The sequence below is a fragment of the Lemur catta genome, chromosome 5, assembly GCF_020740605.2.
Source record: "Lemur catta isolate mLemCat1 chromosome 5, mLemCat1.pri, whole genome shotgun sequence".
In the NCBI taxonomy this organism is placed as follows: domain Eukaryota; kingdom Metazoa; phylum Chordata; class Mammalia; order Primates; family Lemuridae; genus Lemur; species Lemur catta.
The window spans coordinates 113,170,303-113,194,222 of NC_059132.1; the positions used below are offsets into that span (position 1 = coordinate 113,170,303).

Here is a 23,920-nt window from a genome sequence, read left to right on the forward strand (position 1 = left end):
GAAATAGACGTCACTGGGAAGAACAAGCTGAAAGGAACAGATGAGTGTAAAAAGGGCATAAATGGGGCCAGGGATGAGTCCGAGGATTCGACAGTTCCAAATTCCTTACCTGGGAGCTATTTGCTGGACGGCATCGTCTTTAGAATGAAGTAGATCAAAACCCAAATTTATTGCACTCTTGAAAAATAGCATTCGGTCATTAATGGAGTAATTTTAAAGTTAATAAATGGTGAGACATAATTCTAAATTGTATGAGGTAATATGTTTTCCTAGGGTGTTCTTTCACAATTCATTAAGTGACAGCAGTTTTTGGCCATACGCGGTATTTGAGCAACAGAAAACACACACTATGAAACAGTCACACAGAGCGTGACATTACGCCTGACAGCAGAGTGACCTATTTAACTTGCGAGTTCCTGATTTCCATTAAATGATGCTTTGCCAGTTTTACATGCTGATTGGTTTGGTAATCATTTTAATTGGACTTTTTATAGTTTAGGAATATAAAACAGTTTAAATGATTTATATCATCTTAATTATTACTTTGAAATTAGATACTGGGAAGAAAATGTAAAAACCTTTTTAAAATCTCTTTTAAGGGCCTGGTATTGGCTATGGATGTTAATCAACTATTTTCCTACTTTACTTCTGCGGCGGGGCAGCAGTATTTGGAGGCGGTTCTAGCGCCAACACCAAGCACAGCTTTGCGAGGAGCCGCACGGAGGAAAGGAATTAGAAGTCAAGAGGTATAACCTGCGACTCCAACCTTGAGAAGGTGTTCCTGGCGTAGTGCATGATGCTGTCGAAGTCGTATCTCTCGCCCAGGGAGTTCACCTCGCCAGGCTCCATCTTCAGAAAGTTGTACTCTTGACCTGAGGACCAGGGATAGAAACGTCTCAGAAATGAGGACAGAACAGCCCCTGGCAGACCCGCATCTACCCTCAACTAAGTTCCCGATCTTCTTGCTGCTGCATCGTATTTGCACGTTCGCACACAACACCAGCACGTGCGGAGGCAGCCCCTGCCCGCTGCCAAGCTGAAAGAGCGATATTGCGCTGAACGATGTGTTATGCGCAAACCGTGGACTGCCAGAGCACAACTCTGGGTTTGTTTTCCATGCATACTCTTTTACCACCTCATAATATCTGTTTCTTTAAAATCCTACTGCTTTTTACGGTTAAAAAGAAACCAAACTTATCTTTTTATCTAATCAGCTTCCCACTTTTCTCTTATGACTACATTTTCCAGGTGCAACAAAAGTCATACTCCTAAAGCAACAATGCCGAAAAGCACAGAAACCGTCAGAACACACAGGGCTCTGCAGGCTTTGGCCACGCGACTGCATCTCCCAGGTCAGACTGCCGCCGTAAACCCCCACTGTCACGCTAAAATGAAACAAGGTTCTCCTCGATAAAAAGAAGGTTTTATTTTGAGATCAAGAATAATTATTATTTTTTTAAATTTCCACATCTGTTATTTTAACTTCTGGATGTCTTCAGTCATAACAGGTGTTTCAACTGCCTGTTTGTATCTGTATTGTAACATGTTTCTTGAAATTTGAAAAGAATGCAGACTTAAATATGTAGATCCAGACGGTTCCAGAAACAAAGTATTTCTTCAGAGTTTATGTTCCGGTGACTCAGCTTTCACAATCTAAGCAGCCAAAGGGTGCAAGCCCTGTCACTTACGTAACTTAGAAAGCTCTGAAACATCAAAAAATCAAGGTGAGCTATTTGAATCCCAAATTCGTGCTTGGAGCTCAAAATGGCACTGTTATGCCACTCGTCTAACTGGCTTCTTATTACAACTGCTATACTTCAATTAAATATGTTTTAAACATGTCATAGTAATAAAGGCTTTTCCAAAAAGGCGCAAAAAGGAGTGAGGCCACAGAAGATACTGTCTCCTCTGCATGTGATGAGGAAATCCAGTATCCTCGTTTGAGCATTAAGTCTGAGAAGTTACAAAACCCAAGACCCAAATCAAAGTGTTTTGGTCCATCTTTTAACAAATTCACACAATAAATAAATGGAAATTAACTAACCAGCTGTCATAGTGGGATGTGTGCTCTACAGATCTCTGATGTGTCAACGCCACTGTAGCTGTTCTCAGGAAACACCCAACAGAGACGACAGCTGTTGAAACTCTTAACTTCATCAGGATTTTAAGTATAATACAATGTATCCAATTCAAGGTCAGATTTTCAAAAATCTATGGACCTGACTTTATAGTTATTAACCCACTAATATTGCAATTTAGAGCATAATATGGGAGCAGATTCTTTAACCAAAGCAAAATACTCCATAAAAATTTCTGAAACCAGAGCATTAAGCAACTGCAGCAATATGTTTCAACACGTGTAACTGAGCACTTAACATGTCCATGACACAGTATTTTTTATTAGTTAAAAAGAACGTGGCCAATTATCTTAAGTGAAGTAACTCAGGAATGGAAAACCAAATACTGCATGTTCTCACTTAAAAGTGGGGTCTAAGCTACGGTACGCAGGGGAGTACAGTGTACAGTGGAGTAATGGACACTGGGGACTGGGGTGGGGGAGTAGATGGGGGTGAGTTACCTACTGGGGTACAGTGTACACTACTCGGGTTGACAGGTGCACTCACTAAAAGCCAAGACTCATCACTATACAAATTCATCCATGTGACCAAAAACTACTTGTTCTCCTAAATCTACTGGAACAAAAATAAGTAAATAAATAAATAAGTAAATAAATAAATAAATAAATAAATAAAAAGAACATGGCCATATGAGTCCAAATAAAAGACAATTAGACTGACTCCATGAAGGAAGGGAAGGGGATCAGAGATGCGGAGCACCAGGGGAAACCACACTTCAGAATAAAAAGAAATGACAAGCTCATTCTCTGAAAGCCTGTTCTAACGTGGATCAAAGTAATCCAGTCCTTATACCAATTGGGTTCCTGTCATAGTCACCTATTTTGCATATAAATGTGAAGCCGAAGTTTGCACTTGTTAGACATCGCCCTTGAATCACACTTGATCTTGAGTTTCTGAGCCAGGGCGAGTCGTCAGTTTGTTGAAGATTAATCTCCAACATAAACACTTGCATACTGGAGTCCCTCTGCTCTAGAAGTGCCAATTGCTCAGGAAATCTCACTAAATAAATATTTTTTTTGTAGGCCTGAAGGTTTAGTCAAAAAAATATGAATAGCCATAATTTGCCTCGTACTGTTTTAGGATTTTACATCTATTTATGCTACTTATACACTTGCTCCTTGTTTTAGGAACATACTTATGTTGAACCAGAATCCTATCTTTAAGAGTGAGAATGATTTTTGAAAGTTATATCCTGTATAAATTTTTTTGCCCACCTAATAAAATGTTTGGCAAACAGAGGAAAGTTATTTGGTAGAGTAATTTTCAGAATTACTATTTCCTCTTTATCTCCCTCCTTATGACGTAAGGTACAAGGTGAGCCCTGGCAGCTGGCTGGGGCGCTAGATGCATCTACACAGCACAGCATAAACCTGCTTTGCTTCTTTTCGACACAACTCTGCAGATTACTCCATCATTCCTGACGTGACTTCTTCCCTTGGCTTCCAGGACATCACAGCCCAGTACCTGTTCTATTGCCTCTTAGACAACACCTGCTCAGTCTGGGAGATGCTGCACTGAATACTGTTCTCCATTTTCTACCCTCCACTTTTCTTGCTTCTCCCTCCAGCGTCTCCCCGGACAGTCGACTCCACACCACGTTTTTATCTTTAGATACATCCTAAAGTCCAGGCTCACCCAAATGAGGCTCATCCAAAGGCTTTTCAATTCAAACACATGCTAAATGAAATCATTGTTTCTTTTTCCCTTTCTCAAAAACATGCTACTTTATTAATGTTCCACTACATCGAATGTTTCATGTCATGGTATCACCATTCATCTTCTTGCCAAGAAATGAATCCCTGAAGGTTTCACATCCCATGACAATGTTCCTCTCAAAGTGGCTTTGAAAGACTCTGTCCTCTCCTCCTGTTGATGGACCCACCCTGACTGGGAGCCGGTCTCCAGCATGTGCTACTTATCTGGGCTCCTCGTAAGTTTCCTCAACCCCAGGTGCCTCCTCCCCACACCTAGTCAGAGACTCCTGCCGCTGACGCACAGAGCTCTCGTTTTCTGTAATCTGAACTTCCTCTGTCTATAATCCTTTGTAGCTAGAGAATAAAACCTACATCTCCCACACTTACACAGAATATTCTCTATGATCTAAACTCCCAGGTTATTTCCAACTAAGCTGCTTGTGACTTACATGTAACCACATGGGCAGACAAAAATGATTCCATTTTCTTTCATTTTAGCTTTGAGCACAATGTTTTTGCAGCCTAGAAATTTCATCACTCACCTGTCCATCGGGGACATTCCCGCTTTACTTCTAAATTTCAGTTCCTTGTAGCGTCTCCCTTGACTGAGCAGAGTGCGTGTCCTCACACTTTGCCTGGACTCGGCAGTGCGCTCAGGATGTGACCATTGTCACTCTCTGCACCCACGTGCCGTCACTCGTGTGTCTGACACACCCCACACTAAGTGTATGTCTTTCATGACAGTGTCTCCAAAGCCTAATATTGCCTCAACAAATAATTGGCACCAAGTGTACGATGATCGGTGCTGGTAATTACAGAAGATTCTAAGGAATTCAATGTTTAAGTAACATTGGCCATGAATAAGAAAATAAGAACACATTTTTGCTTTGCTTATGCTTAAAATACAAACTTACAAGAAAATTCCGAAAGAGATTTTTCTGTTCTACAACTGAAATGCACTGATCTTTATGAATGTAAAAGTTAAACAAATAAAAAGCCTTACAATGAGGCCATTATCAAACATCAACTATCAGAGAAAATTATGCTCTAATTAGAAATCACATTTCCATCACTGAAAACATTCTTAAGAATTTGTCTACAGTGCAGGCAAGCTTAAGAGGCAAATCTCAAAAAACCGTTTAGACTATCCTGGAAACGGGATTTTCTCCAGGAATTGCAGCTGGCGTTAACATAGATCCCTGTGGTTGCAGCGCATCTCATGGCAAACCCTGGACCCTTTTTAAATCCCTATGACATCAGTTATAGAGAACTAAGTACAGAAAGTACTTATGTAAAAAAGAAAGATTTAATAATGCTAATTTATGGTTCACTAGCTTGGAAAGCACAGACATTTAGAAATAAAACAGCTAAATCTTCAAAAAGAAAACAAGTCTAAAAAACACATGCAATCATTCAGTCTCTAGGAAAAAAGTTTAAAATATAAAATCATCATGGGTAATTTTTATTCAAGCAAAATGTTGATTCTACCACATCAAAAAATAAGTGTGCATTTTTTAAAGTTAGACGTAAACTGCATAAGTACAGCCCGAGGATGTTCAGTCAGCCTTGAACCCTCACAGCCTCTCACCTGGCTGGATGTTTTCTCTGATGATGGTCACGTGGTTGTCCCGGTCCGGCCGCGTGTGTTCATGCCAGAAGCCTATCACGTGGCCCAGTTCGTGCACAACGATGCCAAATTTGTCACAGTTCTTGCCGATAGAGATGGCCTGAGGTCCGTTTCCCCGCCGGCCTACGTAGGAGCAGCACCTGGAATGAGGCAGAACATGGAGGCTGAGTCGGAAAGGGGGGCGCGGGGGAACGTGGGGAGATGCGGGGTGACGTGGGGTGACGTGGGGTGACGTGGGGTGAGCTGCAACACAGTGCAACCTTGTGAGGAACTGTGGTGACCTGAACCGTCCAACACAGCCAGAGGCAGAATAGCCCTTCATTAATAAATGTGGCTAATTTCTGGTGTCCTTTTAAATTTACGCATAACAAAAGTTTCCAAATAATCAGTTCAAGTGCTTTTGCAATTATCTGCACATTAGAAGACATGCCCTAAATCAATTTTAGAAGTATTAAGGAGATACATCAGAAAATAAGATAGTTATGACAATGACTAATGTGCTATTAGTTAAGACATTAATGATATACAATAGTTTAATAAATCAATGTGCATTGACTTGTAATATAAATTTTATCCTCACAATTCCTATTAATTATTTAGGTAACTATTTTATCGATGTGATTATCTCGAAATAATCCAACATTACTTCAGTATTAAAAGGTTCATTTTTCTCTTTGAAAAAACAATTAAATATAGTCATGAAGGATATTGGTTAATCATAAAAGATATTATTTTTCCTACTCACAGAAGAATTGTTTTTTACAAAAGGAGAAAACTTTTAAGAGAAGTTAATCAAAGAAAGTTATTTTCAAAAGGTGAATTACCTGAGGTTAATGGTTCCCGGTGCTAGAGACGGAATGTTTAGGTGCCCCCCAAATTCTCATTTTTGAAGCCTAACCCCTGAGGCAACGGTGTTTGGGGGTGACAGGGCCTTCGGGGGCTCCATCCTCGTGGACGGCACTGATGTCAGCGCACGTAGGAAGGGGCGCCTTCCCCTTGGGGGAAAGGCCCCTCCACCCACCCTGTGAAGACGCAGCAGGGGCACTTCTCGCGCCTGTCGGGCATGGGCCCTCATGCCCCCAGACTGAGAGACGGACATCGGCTGTTCGCAAGCGGCCAGTCTGGGCCTCCGTCACGGCAGCACGGCGGGTGGAGGGACATCAGAGCTGACTCGTCATAGTTCAAAGAATCATGAAACTCACGTGATCTGTGCCACATGCTCAGCCTAATGACTCGGTGTGGTTTTTATTTCACCCTCTGAGAGACTCTCGTGGACGGGCCAGCACCGTGTGAAACATCCGGGAATATCATTCTGCAAACTCTCCTCAATTTATTGATACGCACACATCTCCAGCGATGGGTGCATCTCCAGCCCACCCTTTCCCAGTATTGTCCCACAGTCTTTAAATGCTTAAGCATTTTAGCCCATCCTCCGCCAGTTAGATGAACTGATTCGTACTCACTATTTATGAATACGTGTCAGTTAATCAAACTGACTAAACCAGCAATAGAAAGAAGAAAGAGGTAATTGGTGGGAGGGGGAGGAGAAAGTGAATTGTGTTTTTGCCCCCAGGTAGTTTATTTTTTTAAATAATATGGTTTAATCCACACCTAGACACTTATTATACACTCCAATAGTTATTTATTACATGCCCAAAAAGTATTAGATGCAGAAAACTATAAAACTTGCTAATTTAGGGGAGATTTAACATGAAATATTTGCTACTTTGAATCACTAGTAATGAAACAGAAATATCGGATAATTATATAGCAACTAAATTACCCACACTGAGTCATTCTTGCTGGTCGCATTCAGAGAAGGAAGTACTGTGGAAATCAAAGTCTGGGAGACAGTAAAGCAATGTGGTCAATTTCTTTAATCTAAAACACCATTTTTAGCATAATTGTACCCATAGCAATTTCCTATGAAATAGAGTTTCATAATGGAAAGGAAAAATAGACTCCACATTCCCTTATTCATGGAGCTGTTATTTTACAGTGTCCTGCGAAAGAAGAAAAATGTTGTTCTGGTCCCTGACTAACCGACAGTCTTAGGGACAGAAAGATTCTAGACTCTCAGATTAAAAAATAATTATAGATGTGCTGAGACGAATATTCGGTATGGAATGACAGGGCAGCACCATTTATAACAACTTGACTTAAACATGACAAAATGGTATCTTAGTTTGATGCTATTTTCTGTATATGGCTCTTAAATTTTTGTTTCTGATTTGTCTGCCCCTTTCAAAGCATGACCAGCATAGGGTCTATGTGCTCTCTCAAGAAAAACTGCCACACCTACGTAGGAAAGCCCCACGCTCCCTAAATCACAGACGGCAATCGGGTCAACCGAAATCCGAGACTCCTCACTTTCGCCTGGGCTGGGAGACCAGATGAACCTCAGGAACTTTCCATAAGTTGGAATCGTTCTACCTTTTCATTGGCTATATTTCCAATTACTTAGGTTAATCATCATGTGCTTTTTCACTAAAATGACTCAATTCCTGTTTTGTTTTGAGTTTTTTTATAACAAACTCTTTAAAAGTGGCCGTTCACATTTAGATGTCACCGCTGTAAGACGCAGGAGGACGGTGACCTCTGCCTCTTGGTCGCTGCAGCCACTCGGGGCAGGCTGCCCCCCAGCGGGCTTCGCTACCCGGCCCCTCTCGCCCTGGCCACTCGGATAAATCACAGACCTTAATATCTCAGTTAGCATGTCCCCGGTCTTCCCCTCCAGAACCTGCTCCTGCCCAGTCTCCCGGGACGCTTTTCTGCAGCAGTTTCCATCTATCCCAGAACGACCCACTCCCCGGCTCCCCCCTGCTGGCCCAGCAACAATCTGCCACCGTCCCCGGCTCTGTCCGTGCCCTCAGCAGTGTCTTCCCAGCACTGGGGTGATTTCTGAGACGTCCCGTACCTTTCTCTAGCAGATAATCACACTCCCTGCCCCACCAACGCGGGGTCTGGTCCCATGACCTGCTCTGGACAATGTCACAGAAGCACAGACAGTGAAAATTTTGGAGGGAATCTTTAAAAGCCAACACGCGATGGCCACACCGTCCTACTCCACCCGCACAAGAACTCACAGGCTCCGGGGGGCTTCTCCGTGGGGCGGACACCAGAGCCAGCCACCCAGGACGACACGCGGGTGGGTGAGGGACAGCACTTGCTGCTCTGCACCCCGAGTTCAGGGGTCAGCTGCCACCATGGCGTGAATGCGCTAAGCTGGCTGACACAGGCGCCCTGAAGTCCTAACAGAAAACCATGAGACCCTAAACGACACTCACACACGTCTCCCCACACAGAGCTCTTCCCCCACCACTGTCCCTGTCCCTCCCCCCTCGCTGGGCGGCAGGACCTTGCTCCACGTTCGGTCTGCTCCCCCTGCCGGAGCCTGTTCCCCCGATGCCCACCCGGCCCACTTCACCCTCCTGAAGTCCTTGCACTAGCGCTGCCCTGCTCCACTCATTTTGCTTCCCTTTTTCCTTTAGAATTTATAGTAAATTGTACATTTTATATTTCAGTCATTGCTTTTCATCTCTTTTCTGCCTCCCCCCACAATGGGAGCTGTCTGCAGCACAGGGCTCCCCTGCTTTGCTCAGGCTGCACCTTCGGCCCTTAGAACACAGCCTGGCATGCAGTGGAACTCTCTAGAAAGCAGATCGCAGAAGTGCAGGAGACAGGAGACCCTGTGGCACAGGGATCTTCCAACGCAGCGGTGGTGCCAGGTACAGTGAGGGTTCAACGCATGCCCCTGAGACGCAGCCCTCACCCTGGCCCCCCACCGCCCCGGTGTTCCCGTTACTGTGACTATAAACTGTCTAGTAACTTCCCAATAACTCACTTTCTCTGCCTGACTCAGCCCATCTCTGCTGTCTGCAGACAAGACCCCTGGCTGGTGCACCCCTCAGCCTCACTGCACAAGCTCCTCCCGGACAGAAAACACTCGGTGTTCAGCTTTGTGTTCCCAAGTTAGTGCACAAGTGGCACAAACGAGAATTCAATCAGCATAGGATCAACCAGTGACTATTAATATAATCTGAATAACCAAATAGACCAATGTTAAATACCACTTAAAACACACAATTTAGAAATTAAGTAGGTTAACTCTATTTCTTTCTTTCTTTCTTTTTGTTTTTGGTTTGGTTGGTTGCTTTTTGGCAATCATTAAAGATTCATAGATTTAAAAAATGTAAAAGTGTTAAATATCTAATAGAAAAACAGAGGTAGTATAAACAGAAGATATTTAGTTAAATAAGGTTATGTAATAGACTAAGATAATACCTTTGGTTACATAAATCTCTCACAAAGAATAAAATCAACCTCTGCCATAAAATAATCTCACATTTTGCTCATAAGCATTTTACAAGAAGAATAAATGCTATTGATGACAATAGCTAGTCACTGAAAACTACGCGTAGCTCAGTTCGAACCTTTCCCATCAGAGGGCAGGGGTCAAGGTGCTCGTCCTACTGCAGGCGGATCGAAGAGACCAAACCTTTGCACACGTGCTGGGGCTCGGAAACAACACCCCGAGCGAGGGCTTCAGCGGCAGCCTCAGAAGCAACCGTTCCTCTGACCTCCTCCCATGCTCCTGCCTCAGTCCCGCTCCGCCCCGAGGCTGGCCACAGAAACCAGAGCCCTTTCCCCAAGCCAGCCGTGGCCCTGAAACTATTGCTCCAACATCCCGCCACCTTTCTGTGTAAAAACTGGCCATAAAGAAACTACCTGACATGCCTTGTTTGACCGTGGGTCGTAAGACCCCCATTCCAGAAGGCCCTGCCACACCCAGAGGAAGGACGCTGCTCAGAGAGACCAAGAAGAGTCTAGACAGACAGGGCTACCTCGGTTTCCCCACTCAGTCTGTCAGCACTAGAACATACCCTTCTTGTCTGGCCACATTTCTACACAGCTGCACACACTTTGTTGAACCTGAGAATAAAAATGGACAATTTCCCTGCACTTTTTGGTCTTCATTCTGAAAGCTTAAGTTAAATATTTAATAATACACATATTTACACAGTAAATAAATTTGCATGCCTTTACTCCTATTAATCTGCACCTTTTCAGTAATTTCAGTGACTCTTTGGAAGTTCAAGGGGGTTCCCCTGAACCCTGCACAAGCATGTACACATATATACAAACATACATGTAGATAAATATAAACATATATGTCCAGTTATAACACAATTTAAAAACAGGAAATGCACTGGAGCTAAATGTTCTAACCTCTACCTTTTGTTTATTATATTTTTTTATTTTCCCACCTACTAAAGCCCCGACATGGAAAAGGCACCAATAAATATTAACTGAATAAAAGCTGGCTGTAGCAGATCAGTGTGGGAAATATAATATTCTAAAACACGCAAGTGGTTCCATATTTAATAGTCCCTCCTGTAAATATGAAAATTATTTTAGCTCTTATTTTAAAAGATTACAAGAGCTACAAGTTGCCTGATTCAGTGGGTTAGCTCAACAGAAGTGACAAGAGTGATATTAAATAGTAAGATGTGTCCCTCCCAGATTAAAGTTGGAAACAGAACTGATCCATCTGCCCTCAGCGCCACCATGCAGGCTGTGCGTGTTCCGTGGAGTGACACCAGATGTTGTAAACGCCACACACTTACTGACACAGCTCCAAGAGACAAAAGATCCAATCCTGAAGTCCAATAGGAGCGTTAAGTGTTGGATCTGACAAATATCTTACTCTAGTTGACCCTAAGTATTTTGTGCAATATCAGCTTCCAAACTCTTTAATAATTTACAAGACTTTTCAGGAGATTTAAGTACAGCATTATCATAGAAAAAATAATGAAATAATTGTTTTATTAAATTGTGGTCGATAACGATAATTCTAAATGAAATTCAGAATTCACAAGAGGATGAGAATGGTCACTGGGCCAGTGATCAACTCCTATATAAGGTCTCCTCCTTTCTATCACTGAAAAAAATAATACAGGCAAACAAATCGCCAAATTGCAACATCACTGCTACGGAAGTCGGAAGTGCACGTATACATTAGTGCTCCAGGGTCCAACTTCAGGAGTGCAGCCGCAGATCTAAGCAGCTCTGGGCAAGGACGACTTCAGTTTCACATCTCTAACATGACTGAAGTACATGTTCCTAACTGTCCCTTTCAATTCTTACATCCTTCTCATGTAAAAGACAACGTCTTACATTCTTTTGGTGCACGTACAGACTGTCACAATGTGCGCAGATGATGTGCAAACGATCGGTACCTTCTTGATCGCCTGCATGGACAGCAGGCTCCGGGTGTCATGAGGGACACAGCGGTAAGTGACCGCCCCATCACTGGGGAGGACAGAATTTGAACACGCTGTGGGAGAATAACGTGACAGTCACGGGCAGGGCGAGACCCCGCTGTGGGCAGGTCAGAAACGGGTGTGGAGGAGGAGGTGCGAGAGACCCACTGGTAAACAGGAAGAGGCATCCCAAGCGGCAAGAACGTCGTGAGCAAGAACATGAGACACGGCAGTGAGCAGGAAAAAGACAATCGGGCAGGATAAAGCAAGCGAAGTGGCAAACTTTGAAAAGGAAGGAAGTTAGTGTAAATATGAATTTACTGCAAACACAAACTGAGCAATAAAATAATACGTGATCAATGCTTCGGATGTGTTTGTGTTTCCGAACAGAAAGGTGGGAAGGAGGAAAAGACGTATTGATCGGAATACAGTACGTGTCTAGAAATACGTAAGCTGAGCTGTATCCACCCCTATATTACACAGCCAGACGGAAGGAAGGATCGTCTAGATTTGGACCTTTTAAATATTAAATAGATATAAAGAACTAGGAGGCATTTTAAATGTAACCAAAACTTATCAAGCCAAATTTAGAGTAATTTAGAAGGAAACATTGCTTAATAAGGCATGACTATTTGTGGCACTATCCAAAAATATCTAGAGAGGTAATGATATATAATTTTCCTTAATGTCACTTGGATAGGGCTAAAATTAAATACATTACTTTAAGTTAAACTAAGTGTTCTAAGAAAATATGGTAAAACAAAGATGATATCATGCTCCCCCTCCAAGATCTACTGAAATTATATACTTTTCCCCCCAAAAGTACATGTCATTAGGGCAAGAATTATTTTCTCTCAAAGAATTAAGCATTTATATTGAGTTCTTTTTATGAACTGCTCTATGGGGTATTCAAATAGCCTAGCACTTTAGAGGAAAGTCTTTCTTTATAGAAGAATTCCAGATAATCAGTGTGGAAGGAATTTTAAAAAGAACAGCATTGGAAAGGCACTATTTTGAAAGGATGGGGACCTGTGCCCAGCTGCCACCACTGGGCGCATGGATCACGCACGGCAGTGGCCACTGAAGCGGCAGGTCCAGGCACACGCGTCCGCAGGCGGGTTGCGATGTACGTAGCAGCACAGCCCGCACCTGCCAGGCACTCTCAGCAAAAGAAGTGAAGCTGAGTTCAATCACATCTTCAGATACAACCTCCACTTAAGTGGAAATACAGGGGAGAGAAGTTTGAAAACGTCCACAGTAAAGCCTGCTGGAGTGCACAAGGTTGCTCGGAGAGCGGCTATCACGGTATCTCGGTTGGATTGTGGGCTTTCCGGGGGCTGAAACAGAAGCTACGCTAAGTTCGTGGCATCCCTCAGATGTGAGATCAAGGAATTCAGGCCTTGTTTCAGGATGGCATTTCCCAGAACGTTCTGGGATATTGATGCAAAAGGAAGAGGTGGGTGTTCCTTCTTTAAACAAGCTTAGAAAACATATTTCTTTCAATTAATTGAATATTAACAATGTTCATTAGCACACTGTTGTAGAAATACTTCCTGAAATTTCATGCAGCATTTTCACAACTCAAAGAATATATTCTTCTTTTGAAGAAAGTATTTGTCATCACCCTGTCTAGAAAACACCCCTGTGGGAGGAAACAGCAGGAATCTCAGACAGCGTGGCCCCTCGCTCTGGCCAGTGCATCCCAGAGATAACCCCAGAGGCAGAGGACGGCGGGTCAGACGGGGAGGGGGTGGAGCAGGCCAGGTGTGTGATGACGGGGACATGACTGGCTCGGGACGCAGGTGGGAACCAAGAGGTCACGGTGACTATCGACAGACACTCACTCCTCAGACCTTGGAGGCAGCACGACAGGGTCACTGGGCAGCAACGCCGAGGCTCCCAACTCAGGAGGAAGGGGCGCTGGGGATACCAACGTTACAAGGTGGAGCAGCTGAGGCAGCAGAGGAGCACGCGTGCGGCAGACGCACAGAGGTCGCGGCCAGAGCACGTGTGCACACATAACATGCAACATTCTCCTACGCAAAACTCAGACTCTCTACGAACAAAATACTAAGCAAATGACTCCTATCACGGATTCTTAATTTTTTTTCCCTCTAAACGTGACGCAAGTCATTCCCTGGTTCTACTTACCCACAAGGCCTGTAGGTGAACACAATGTAACTCTCCTCGTCGCTCCTCTCCATGAAGGTCACACACGTGTGCTTTTCCCAGTGTCTCATGGCCTGCTTGAACATGGCTCGCTGGCTGCCTGGAAGAAATGCGCAACGTGAATCCCACGAGAGCCGCCCAGGAGGAGCGCGGCTCACGGGGTCCTGTCCCGGCTGGCTGGGAGCTGGGAATGTCACCACTGTCACCAGCCAGAGGACGCTGGCTCCAGCACCGTGGTGGGTCACTGTGGAGAACGCACACTGGCTTTGTACTCAGGAGGCCCAAGCGCCTTCTCTACGAGGACGGGGGACGGGGCTCTGCGAGAGGCCCGCACTCCCCCCCAGGTGAGGGCGGAGCCGCTCCCAGGCTCAGGTCTGACGGCACATGTGAAACTCAGCCTAAAGCCAGAGCAGTCCTGCAGACCCTTAGAGCATAAGACTAAGGACACTTTTTTCAGTTTCAAAGTCATTCTAGGCCGGGCGCAGTGGCTCACGCCTGTAATCCTAGCACTCTGGGAGGCCGAGGCGGGTGGATCGCTCGAGGTCAGGAGTTCGAGACCAGCCTCAGCAAGAGTGAGACCCCGTCTCTACTAAAAATAGAAAGAAATTATCTGGCCAACTAAAAATATATATAGAAAAAAATTAGCCGGGCATGGTGGCGCATGCCTGTAGTCCCAGCTACTCGGGAGGCTGAGGCAGTAGGATCACTTAAGCCCAGGAGTTTGAGGTTGCTGTGAGCTAGGCTGACGCCACGGCACTCACTCCAACCTGGGCAACAGAGCGAGACTCTGTCTCAAAAAACAAAACAAAAAAAAAAAAAAAACAAAGTCATTCTAAACTAATAACCTAGGTTAACGGAGTATTTTTCCAAGTTTGACTTAATAATGTTACATAGAATGTTAATACTCTGTAAAATCACACACTGAACCTGTGTGACAGTGTGCACGTCTTTGTCCAGACCGGCGCCCCGGGAGCATCTCACCAGTGAAGTTGCCGCCTATGACGTAGGGGATGACGCCCCCGGGCCACACTCTCTCTGTGCGGGACGTGGCGGCTCTGGGAACCCGGTTTTTCTCACTCTGCACTGAGGGCAGCAGAGACGGTTTTCCCTGGGCTGTGCTGTTGTGCTCCAGGCCTGCAGCGACATTTGACACAGGCTGTGAAATGCAAGCTCTCGGTCGGGGAGTCGCTCACCTCTTAAAGGACAAAACTTGAAATGTCTCATTTACATATTTGTATGAATATGCCTGAAGTCAAAACGCACTAAAGGAAAACTTCGGTTATGTTGCATACTTGAAAAAAGCCTTAAAATATTTGAGTGTTTCATGTCAAAATACTGTCTCTTAATGCTCTATGAGCGAATTTTGATGAATTTCCACAATAGTCTAAAGCAGATAGAAGTCAGGCGTGCTTACAGGCCACAGAAGAATTGCTCTATGTTTTCTAACTGACTAGCTCACTACCAACCTACCAGCGGATGGTAAAACAGACACTGTCTAACACGGTCCCGCGATAGTCAAGACTCTTCTTGCTCCTGCTAACTCCGTAATCCCCTTTAAATCAGAATTGATGCACCACAGTACAGCCTAAAATCCCGAATATTACACTGTACAGACAAATAAAATAACTAAGAGGGACGTGGTCCAGGTCACTGGGACACTGGGCCACCTCCATCCCAGCTCCCTCTCGAGTCACCCCAAGGTGCGAGGCAGGATTTGGAGGCCAGTGCACAGCACCGGCCGGCAACACGAGACGAACTCTATTCTAGAGCCGCTTTCGAGTCTGCAGTCTCTCAGTTTTCTTGGCGACCTTTCGTAATGTTTTTGTTACTGTTTTTCCTAAATTTGCATGATTATTCTTTCTTATTCATCTGTCACTGTCAGTACCGATTTCCTACCACTAGTACTGACTCAGACACAAAAGCATTAAATGTCTCAACCCTGTGCCTGTGTCCCTAGTGTGTGTCTCTTCCAGATCCTGGAGCAAAGCACCTTTGCTTGGAAAATTATTCCTTGAAAGTATGTACCGTGAATATTCAATTAATAAGCCATCAACTCAAGAAATGTTAGGGTATGAGCTATGAATAGAGGAATTTAAAAAAATTCTAAAATCTACAAATAGTTGTTAATAACTTCAACACTATAAATATTAACTAATTATGAAACCAGAGGCAGTTTTTCTGAATGTTTATAAATAAAATTTTTTTGAATGGTCAAAAACATTTTAACTATTTTTTAATTTAATAAATCAGTTTGTCAATTTAATTTAAGTGGATTTTATTTCAAAACAAAGACCATATTTTGTCATTTGACTAAAATTGATGAAGCGCCAGGCTTTATAAAAGTACCTTGGTATGATACCAAATTAACTGGAAGTTAAGTATCAACAATAAAAGAAACACCTGGCACATTTTTAATAAGGAGACTCTTAAGTTAAAGGAACATTTTGAATTATTCCAAGTTCTAAAAAACTTACATCAAATGAGAGCTAACAAAATACAAATTTCTCAACAAATATCCTTTAAATACTTCACATCCCATGGCACACGGATTTTAATAAACTGAACTGCTATGAGTATAACATTCACTGCACATCAAGTCAAGCGTCTGCAACACTTTAAACACTGATATACCAGAGCCAATTCTTCTTATCCTATCGATAAGCCGGGAGAGGGCTCCTCGCTTCTTGGACATACCATGGTCTCCAAGTCCTCCTTAAAGAATAAAAAAAAACAATTAAGTTAAACTTAAAGTCCATTAAAATTCTTGCAAATAAACAACAGCATAAGGCGACATTGATTTCTCTTTGGACGTATTTTTTGTGTGGTCTTAAATCATTAGAGTCACGAATATCTGTGAATCTTTCAAGAGGGTAAAAACTCTACCACAACCAATGTTGGAGGCTAAAAACAAGGGGTGGGGGAGACTCGGCCATCTACATGGCTTTATTTGGGCATGGTGACAGTTGAGTCATGTATTGATAATTTGAAACATTTTTCCTCACTGTGACCTTGACATCACATGGTGCCCCTGCTGACTGCACCCCAGCTATTTTCCCAACGCAAACTGAATATTTTCAGATGCCAAATCAGCAAATGGAAATAAAAACATCAGAAGAGCAAATGTGCAGTGCAAGTTTTGCTCCAAAGCTTCCATCAATTTTGAAAACTTTTTAAAAGCATATCATATTTTATACTAGATTCAACTAAATATGGGAAATTGGCTTCTCTAGTTTATAAAAACCAATGGCACATAATTAGAAAAAGGCCACAAGGTAAAACTCCAAATGAATGTTTAGCCACAAAATATATTCTGTTACACGATGTGACTTGAAAAGTTTATAAAAATAGAGTGTAAAGAATTTTATGGTGCACAAGAGCAGGAAGGGATAGGAATAAGGGAAAATGTCTCCTTGCAATTTTACCAGCGAAGACCGGAGAAGGTGGATCCCTGCACTAAGGCGAGGAAGCACAGCATTCGGCAAAAAATCAGTCCCCTGACTCCATCCCAGGGCTTTCATGCAATGCCGCTCCCAGTGTTGTCCCCTAGTCTCTCTTCCTCGAATGCTTTTAGTCAATAGGAAAGTGTTATCACTGCGCAAACAGCCAACATGACCACGCACGACATCAGACCAAGAGCAGGTGGATTTGCAGCGCTGCAGACGTCTGTGGCTCACAGCCTTCGAGCTGAGCCAGCAAAGACCACAGACCACCGTCAGATCACCTGAACTATTTCTTTCCAATATCTATTTCCCCTTTAAAATTAATACTGAAGCTTAATTACCTAGATTGAAACTAAAACAAAAGAAAAAAAACAGAAATGGTAATAAAATCTATTGCCATATAAGCCTCTTAAAAGAAAAATCAAGTCAGTCCTTATAAGGCAAGTAGGTTAGAGCTCTTGTTTGCTGATAATAATCTGCTTAATTATTTGCATTGCTGGTCACATTTTTGCTGTGCATCTTGAGAGAAATTTTTGAAATTTTTTCATTGAGCATTTTAGAAAGATGAGGTAATACTTAAATGTTTTCATTCCTAAGCAGTTACAAGAAACATTTTTAAAGTGTGGCATTTATGTGCATGAAATGACCACTATGTAGCAACTATATTTGTATTAAATAGGCCAGAAACACATCTGAGTAGATTTATAAGGTGGCTAATTATGAGATAGAAGAAATGTCTTTATTAATATTAAGGTAATTTAAGGATATAGTAATTATAAAATTGGGAAAACTACCTTTGGTAGTTCCTAAACTACCAAAGGCAACATGTTTTTAATAATATTTTTAGTAAATTTGAATAATTTCATAGCAATTGAAATAAAATTCCATGTAGGCAGTTCATTGGAATAGAAAAAAAGGGAAGGTGGTTATTTCTCACATTTTATAATACCATGAAAATATACAAATTAACTAAGTATTATGGCAAAGATGATATATTTTGAAATTAGGAAATGAGAAATACAGTCAAAGCAGTACAAACAACTTACAAGAAATGTAAAAGAGAAAAAATATGTAAGATACTTTTACATTGTTTGAAATGCAACTGAATAGTGCAAGTTACTACTGAACTTTTAAATGTGTGGACCTTTCCCATAAACATTTAGAATAAATGCTTTTATTATATAATCTGTTTTATTCTATATATCTGAAATAACATTTTTTCTTCCAACTATTACTATCTCAGAGTTTAAACAATAAATGAAATAAATGTAAATAATATTAAAAATTTTTAAATCACAGAAGATTAATGGCTTCAAAATAATGGGGGAGAGAGGTTAAAGAAATGACCTAAATAAGACTTGAAGCTAATGAAAACGCTAATAAAAGCTGAAAATGCAACTTAAAATAAATCTAGGATTTTGCAGAGTTGCATCATTGCTCCACTGTTCAGGACACGTTGTCTTCACGGCAGCGTCACATGTGAGACAGCAACTGGAGTCTCTACCCGGGAACACGTTCCACGGGAATGTACTGCGTGTGATTATGCTGCAAAGCAGGATCTCGCCCTTACGTTGGCACGTTTCAGAAAAGATTGTCAGGCCATATAACAAAGGCCAAAGGATACTAGTATTAAGTAGTATGTGCTATTATCCTAAAAAATTCCTTATGTTTTATCTTATAAACTTCTATTTTTAAATAAATGTCTTAGATGTTATAATGCTATTTTGATTACATGGAATAATGACTACCTAATATTAGCATGCTGTATTCTCAGGAATTGATTTCAAAATGCAATTTTATATGCACTTTTGCATACATGCAAACACAGCAAATATGGTAATAAAACACAAGTGCTCCTTGTACTAGCCTACCAATTTTGTCATATGTTTGAAATTAGTCATAGTAAAAAGTTGCAAAAAAAAGTAACTTGGGCAAAGAGATGATTCCAGTAAAAAGTCTTCAGTCTATAATATATATTATATTACGTTTTGCTAGATACCAGAAAGAAACTACATATTTTATTTTCATGGACTAGAAGAGGAAAATAAAAAATAGTAAAAAGGGGAAATGCAATGAGATCAAAAAGTATGACATCAATTAAATTTTTTAGCTGTAACTAAAAAAAGAAATTTTATCTTTCTAACCTTGCAAATTTTCTCTAAAATAATACAGAGTAGAAATTTTACCAAGTCAATGCAGTGCTCGAGAGCAGGAAATTCGGCCTTCCTCAGAATCCAATGCCGGCTCTAACCTGGCCACTTCCAGACCGTGCTACGATAAAAAGCTATTAATATATAACTTTCTACACCTCAGTTCCTCGCCTTGTAAATCACAGTACTAGTACCTGCCCTCACTGGGTTGTTATGAGAATTCCAGGTTCATATCCGCAAAGCACTCAGACCAGCCTGGGACACAGCAAACACTGCAACATGTTGGTCAAACTAATTAATAAAATGAAAACCATGAATAAAACCTAAATTTCTAAATATGTTCATCTGGGTGCAGGAAATCGAAGTTGATCAGTGGGATACTGAAAATGACTCAGAGAGTACCGGTAACATTTCAAGAGTATATTTTCTCCAAAATGAATATAACATTAATCAAACAATCAACCGTACCTGTGGTATGTCCCAAGCTTCCAAAGGGGTTCTGTGTAAGGTCAATCGTCCTGTCTATCTGGAAGATATTCAAGTCTTCATCATCTAAGGCAATGTCGCCCCAAAACACAGCTAAAAAAAGAAAAGTTGAATTAAAATGGAAAGCGTTTCAGAGTGCAGTCAATGCTAACAAAGCTGTTCACAATGAGGAAAACACTGGTCAGAGGACGGAAACGTAGCTGGAACAGGGACAGACATCGCAGAAAGTCACCGCAACTGGACGTACTGGACCTGCCACAGTGTCAACGTCGGTCACCTGTGACAGGGCAGGACCCAGGTTTCACTCTGGTGTCTGTGGGGGGAGGAACAGCAGTTTCCTTGAATAAGATGTCCCTGATTTGGGGGGGTTCTAAAGTCAGAGAAACAAGCAATGGCGAGCTAACCTGCGAGTATGTGAATGTGTGTAAGAAGGCCGCGTTTCCTGTGGACGCTTGTGACCAGGACCTGCAGCCGGTCCTCACAGACAGGCGGGCGGAGAGGTAACAGCAACTAAGCCGTGTGCCATGATAGTTTATTATACAGTAACGGCAGGCAGGACAAAAGCACATGGTCCTGGCACAGCGATTCCTCACACGCCACACAATTTACGACAGTTTCTCTAAAGCCGACCTTGTCTCTGAGTCTCCACGAAGTGGGTCCCTAACTACCGAGGAAACACTCACGGCAACGCTGACCTTGGCAATGCTAGAGCCAGGTCTTTGATCTCTGATGACAAGTAAGACATGGTCCATAGTTTCAGGAGCCTCCAAATCATTACCCTAAAACCTGGAAACACTCTGATTCCATCTTTTATACCCAGTGTTTTACGCTACTTCATCAAGCAAAGCTCTATAAACCACTGTGAATAACGGGAGTTCATTTATAACCAGCAGGTGCGTTTCTCTGTTAAGGTTGGAAATGTGCATTAGCATCACAATAAAATGGCCTCTTTGTCTATCTGAGTCCAAACTAGGCAAACTATTGATGAATTTTAGCACTATCAAGAACCAGTTAATAAAATTAGCTAATCTATGAAATTTAAACTTCAATCCTAAAAGCTATGCAGTGCTTTAGGCTTTGAACAAAGGTTTATCATATAAAATTATTTACCCAATTTAGTTCCCTCATACAAAACTGACATGAGATAAGAAGAGGTTAGATTTATATATATGTACATTTAATATCTAGAAAGGAGGAAAATAGAAATGAGTTCAAGGTGGGTTATCAGTTCGACATCCGGAAAAATCTTCATGACAGTCAGATCTGTCTCCTCAACCCCCTGCTGGGCCCTGTTTCCAGTGGAAAGGCAGTGGGTAGAAGTAAACAGAGGCTTACTTTCCTACTGTCGCAGAAACACAGTCACAAAGGGTCTGGGGAACAGTTTGCAGCCCCAGCTGAGAGGGTGGTTTGCTGCCTGAAACTGAATCCAGAGTCTAATCAGCTTCATATACACACAGCAGGAAAACCAACACTCCTGGGTCCCTGAAGCCAGACGTCCTGAGAACTGGATGACCTAAATCAAACACTGAGCCAAGTACAGTATGGGTCCTGTCGGTTTTCATAACAACAAATTTTACAGCTTTTTTGAGCTTTTAAGGTAAATCCAAGTTTGCTAGTTCTTTAAAGCTTCCACCACACGTGTTTACCACGCAAATCACCGTGGGCAGCGACTGGGCCAGACCCCCCGCCCGTCCCTCCTTTCTTCAGTGCCGCTACGTGTGGACCCCAGCCTGCTCCGGCTCAGCCTGCACAGGAGCGGCGGGGTCTGGTTCCCACGCAGCTCTGATCGGGCAGGTCTGGAGAGGGGCTCGCAGTCCACGTTGTTAACAAGCTCCCGGTCACTGCAAAGAGTGATCACTGTCATCACCTTTATCAGTAGCAATTGTTTTCTACAAGAATAAATTCCCTTCTTTGAGTCAGCTGGTTGACCTGAAAACCGGGGCGCTCAACCCAACATGATGGAGTTTCAGTCCCAGATTTAAATAAAAGCAGCACAAGCACAATAAAACTCAAACGTGGCTTAGGTTTTTATTCTCCTGTAATGGCCTTTCCGGGCAGGAGGATTCCTGTCTTGATGGACTGTGGCCAACACAGAGCAGCAGGCCAAGGACAAGTCACTTCGCAGAAGCAAAAGCATCACTTTTGGGAAAGGCGTGAGGCGGCCGACACTTACAGAGAGAGAAAACGGTCTGGAGTACAGAAACCCGTTTTATTTCTCGCCTTTCCTCCTGAACTACCAGCTTCAGAACAGCTTGGCAGTTCTGAATACGCCACAAATTGCTTCAGGAGAAAACCAGGTATTTCTTTGAGAGTGAGCAGCAGTGAGTGCCAAGCCAACCCACTTACGCACTGTCAGCCAGACACATCTTTATGTCTTGGTATTATCAACAGAAAAAAAATAGATATTTTAGAATTTTCAACCTATCACATAGTTTAGAAGACATGGTTTCCTTCTTCATATTGTGTACATCTGAAGTTTCCCTTAATTCATCTTCTGTTTAAATCTAAACATCTTATTTCTGTACACTACAATATTTCACTTATGCATTGGTATAGGAAGGTGGACCATGACGACTCATATTAACGTGTTTAGAATTTGCATTATAATCTAATATATATGAGATATTCGAGTGCAACGAGATACATAAAATTCTCAAATCCACATTGATATTTTTTGTTTTCTGTTTTATACCGTATTTTCCATTTATTTTGCATCAAAAGACAAAAGTTGGACAGAAACAGTTTTAAAAGTATGAATTATCATTCATTTGATCCATTTAAGATCTAATCCATTTGAGATTAATGAGATCAGAACTAAAAGTAATATGGGAAACTGGTCGTAGAAGACAATACCAGGGAAATGTCCAAGTGCAATTAGAATATTTACTATTGGTTTGGAATTCTGTTTGGATTCCAATGGTCAGAAAGGGGGTTGAAGCCAACCAATAGACCAAAATTAAATGTCAGGAAGAACAATTTTGAAACTACATGGAAAACCGCAGGTTTTGTTTTTCTCCTAAAGGTTATTTGCCTTCAGTGTACTACAGAAATTTTCTTTTTAATCAGAGACTGAAAAAGACAGAGTGCTTTTGCTGCAGATGCCAAATAAGTGCACTTTATAAAACAGCATATGGTGAGGATGAGCATCCGAGACTGCGATTCCTGCACCCTGACTTTAAAAGACGTCTCTTCCACCCACTTTCCAATTCCCCAGTGGTCTTCTTTGTGATGCTGGGGTCCAGCGATCAGCGTTAAGAAGACTCCAAGTTTATGATTTCTGAACACCCGTGTGCAGAAATACGTATGAGTCTATAAGCACCAACAACACACATCTTTCTGGAGAGAAGCCACAGTGGATTGCCAGAAGGGATCCCACAAAGGAGAGAAGTACGACTTTGCCAGCGGCAAAGCCTGTCAGTCCACGCGGGAGAAAACACTTGCAAACTAAACACCCTCAAGGAAACGAATATATTTACTTGAATTAACACTGAGACGCCTGACAGCGGGTCACCGCTGCAGAGCACGCTGCACCGCACGGCCAGGAAGTTGGTGACACTGGGGACGCTGCCTGCAGAAGCCTCCCGAGAAACCCGCCCCCGCTGACCCAGGCAGGTATCTGCTCCATGTCCTGACTGTGCTTCCGCCAACAACAGGGATTTCATAATGACGTTCTCAGTCATAATTATGTTCTGAGTCCTCAATCTAATTTTGAAAATACAACAGAAAGCCTGCACTGCTCCCCTGTAAATCCTCAATGCTAGATTCTTAAATTAAATACTACTTCAAGTACCCCAAAATTCATATTGTGGGGCACAAAACTGTGAGGTGGAACACACCATGAACTGGGGCATCGGCTGTGTAACAAGATGAGCCCAGGTGTGCTTCTCACCTGGCAGATTTGCCTACAACCAAAGTGCTGGACATTTCACCACTTCCCAGAACGAGTGCTCCCA

The 23,920-nt window shown here is 42.4% G+C and overlaps 1 protein-coding gene across 1 annotated transcript in view; it reads right to left on the reverse strand.

Annotated features, from left to right (window-relative positions):
• The window catches only part of TLL1 (tolloid like 1), a 92,562-nt gene extending 68,915 nt beyond the window's left edge, over positions 1-23,647 (reverse strand). Inside the window, exons 1-8 of the mRNA XM_045552648.1 lie at positions 23,469-23,647; positions 21,684-21,808; positions 19,950-20,060; positions 16,523-16,603; positions 14,873-15,025; positions 13,874-13,991; positions 5,421-5,599; positions 767-872 (exon numbers count right to left, since the gene is read on the reverse strand). Of these exons, the coding sequence (XP_045408604.1) occupies positions 767-872; positions 5,421-5,599; positions 13,874-13,991; positions 14,873-15,025; positions 16,523-16,603; positions 19,950-20,060; positions 21,684-21,808; positions 23,469-23,647 (1,052 nt within the window). The remainder of the gene's footprint in view (positions 1-766; positions 873-5,420; positions 5,600-13,873; positions 13,992-14,872; positions 15,026-16,522; positions 16,604-19,949; positions 20,061-21,683; positions 21,809-23,468) is intronic.
• Positions 23,648-23,920: the final 273 nt, after the last annotated feature.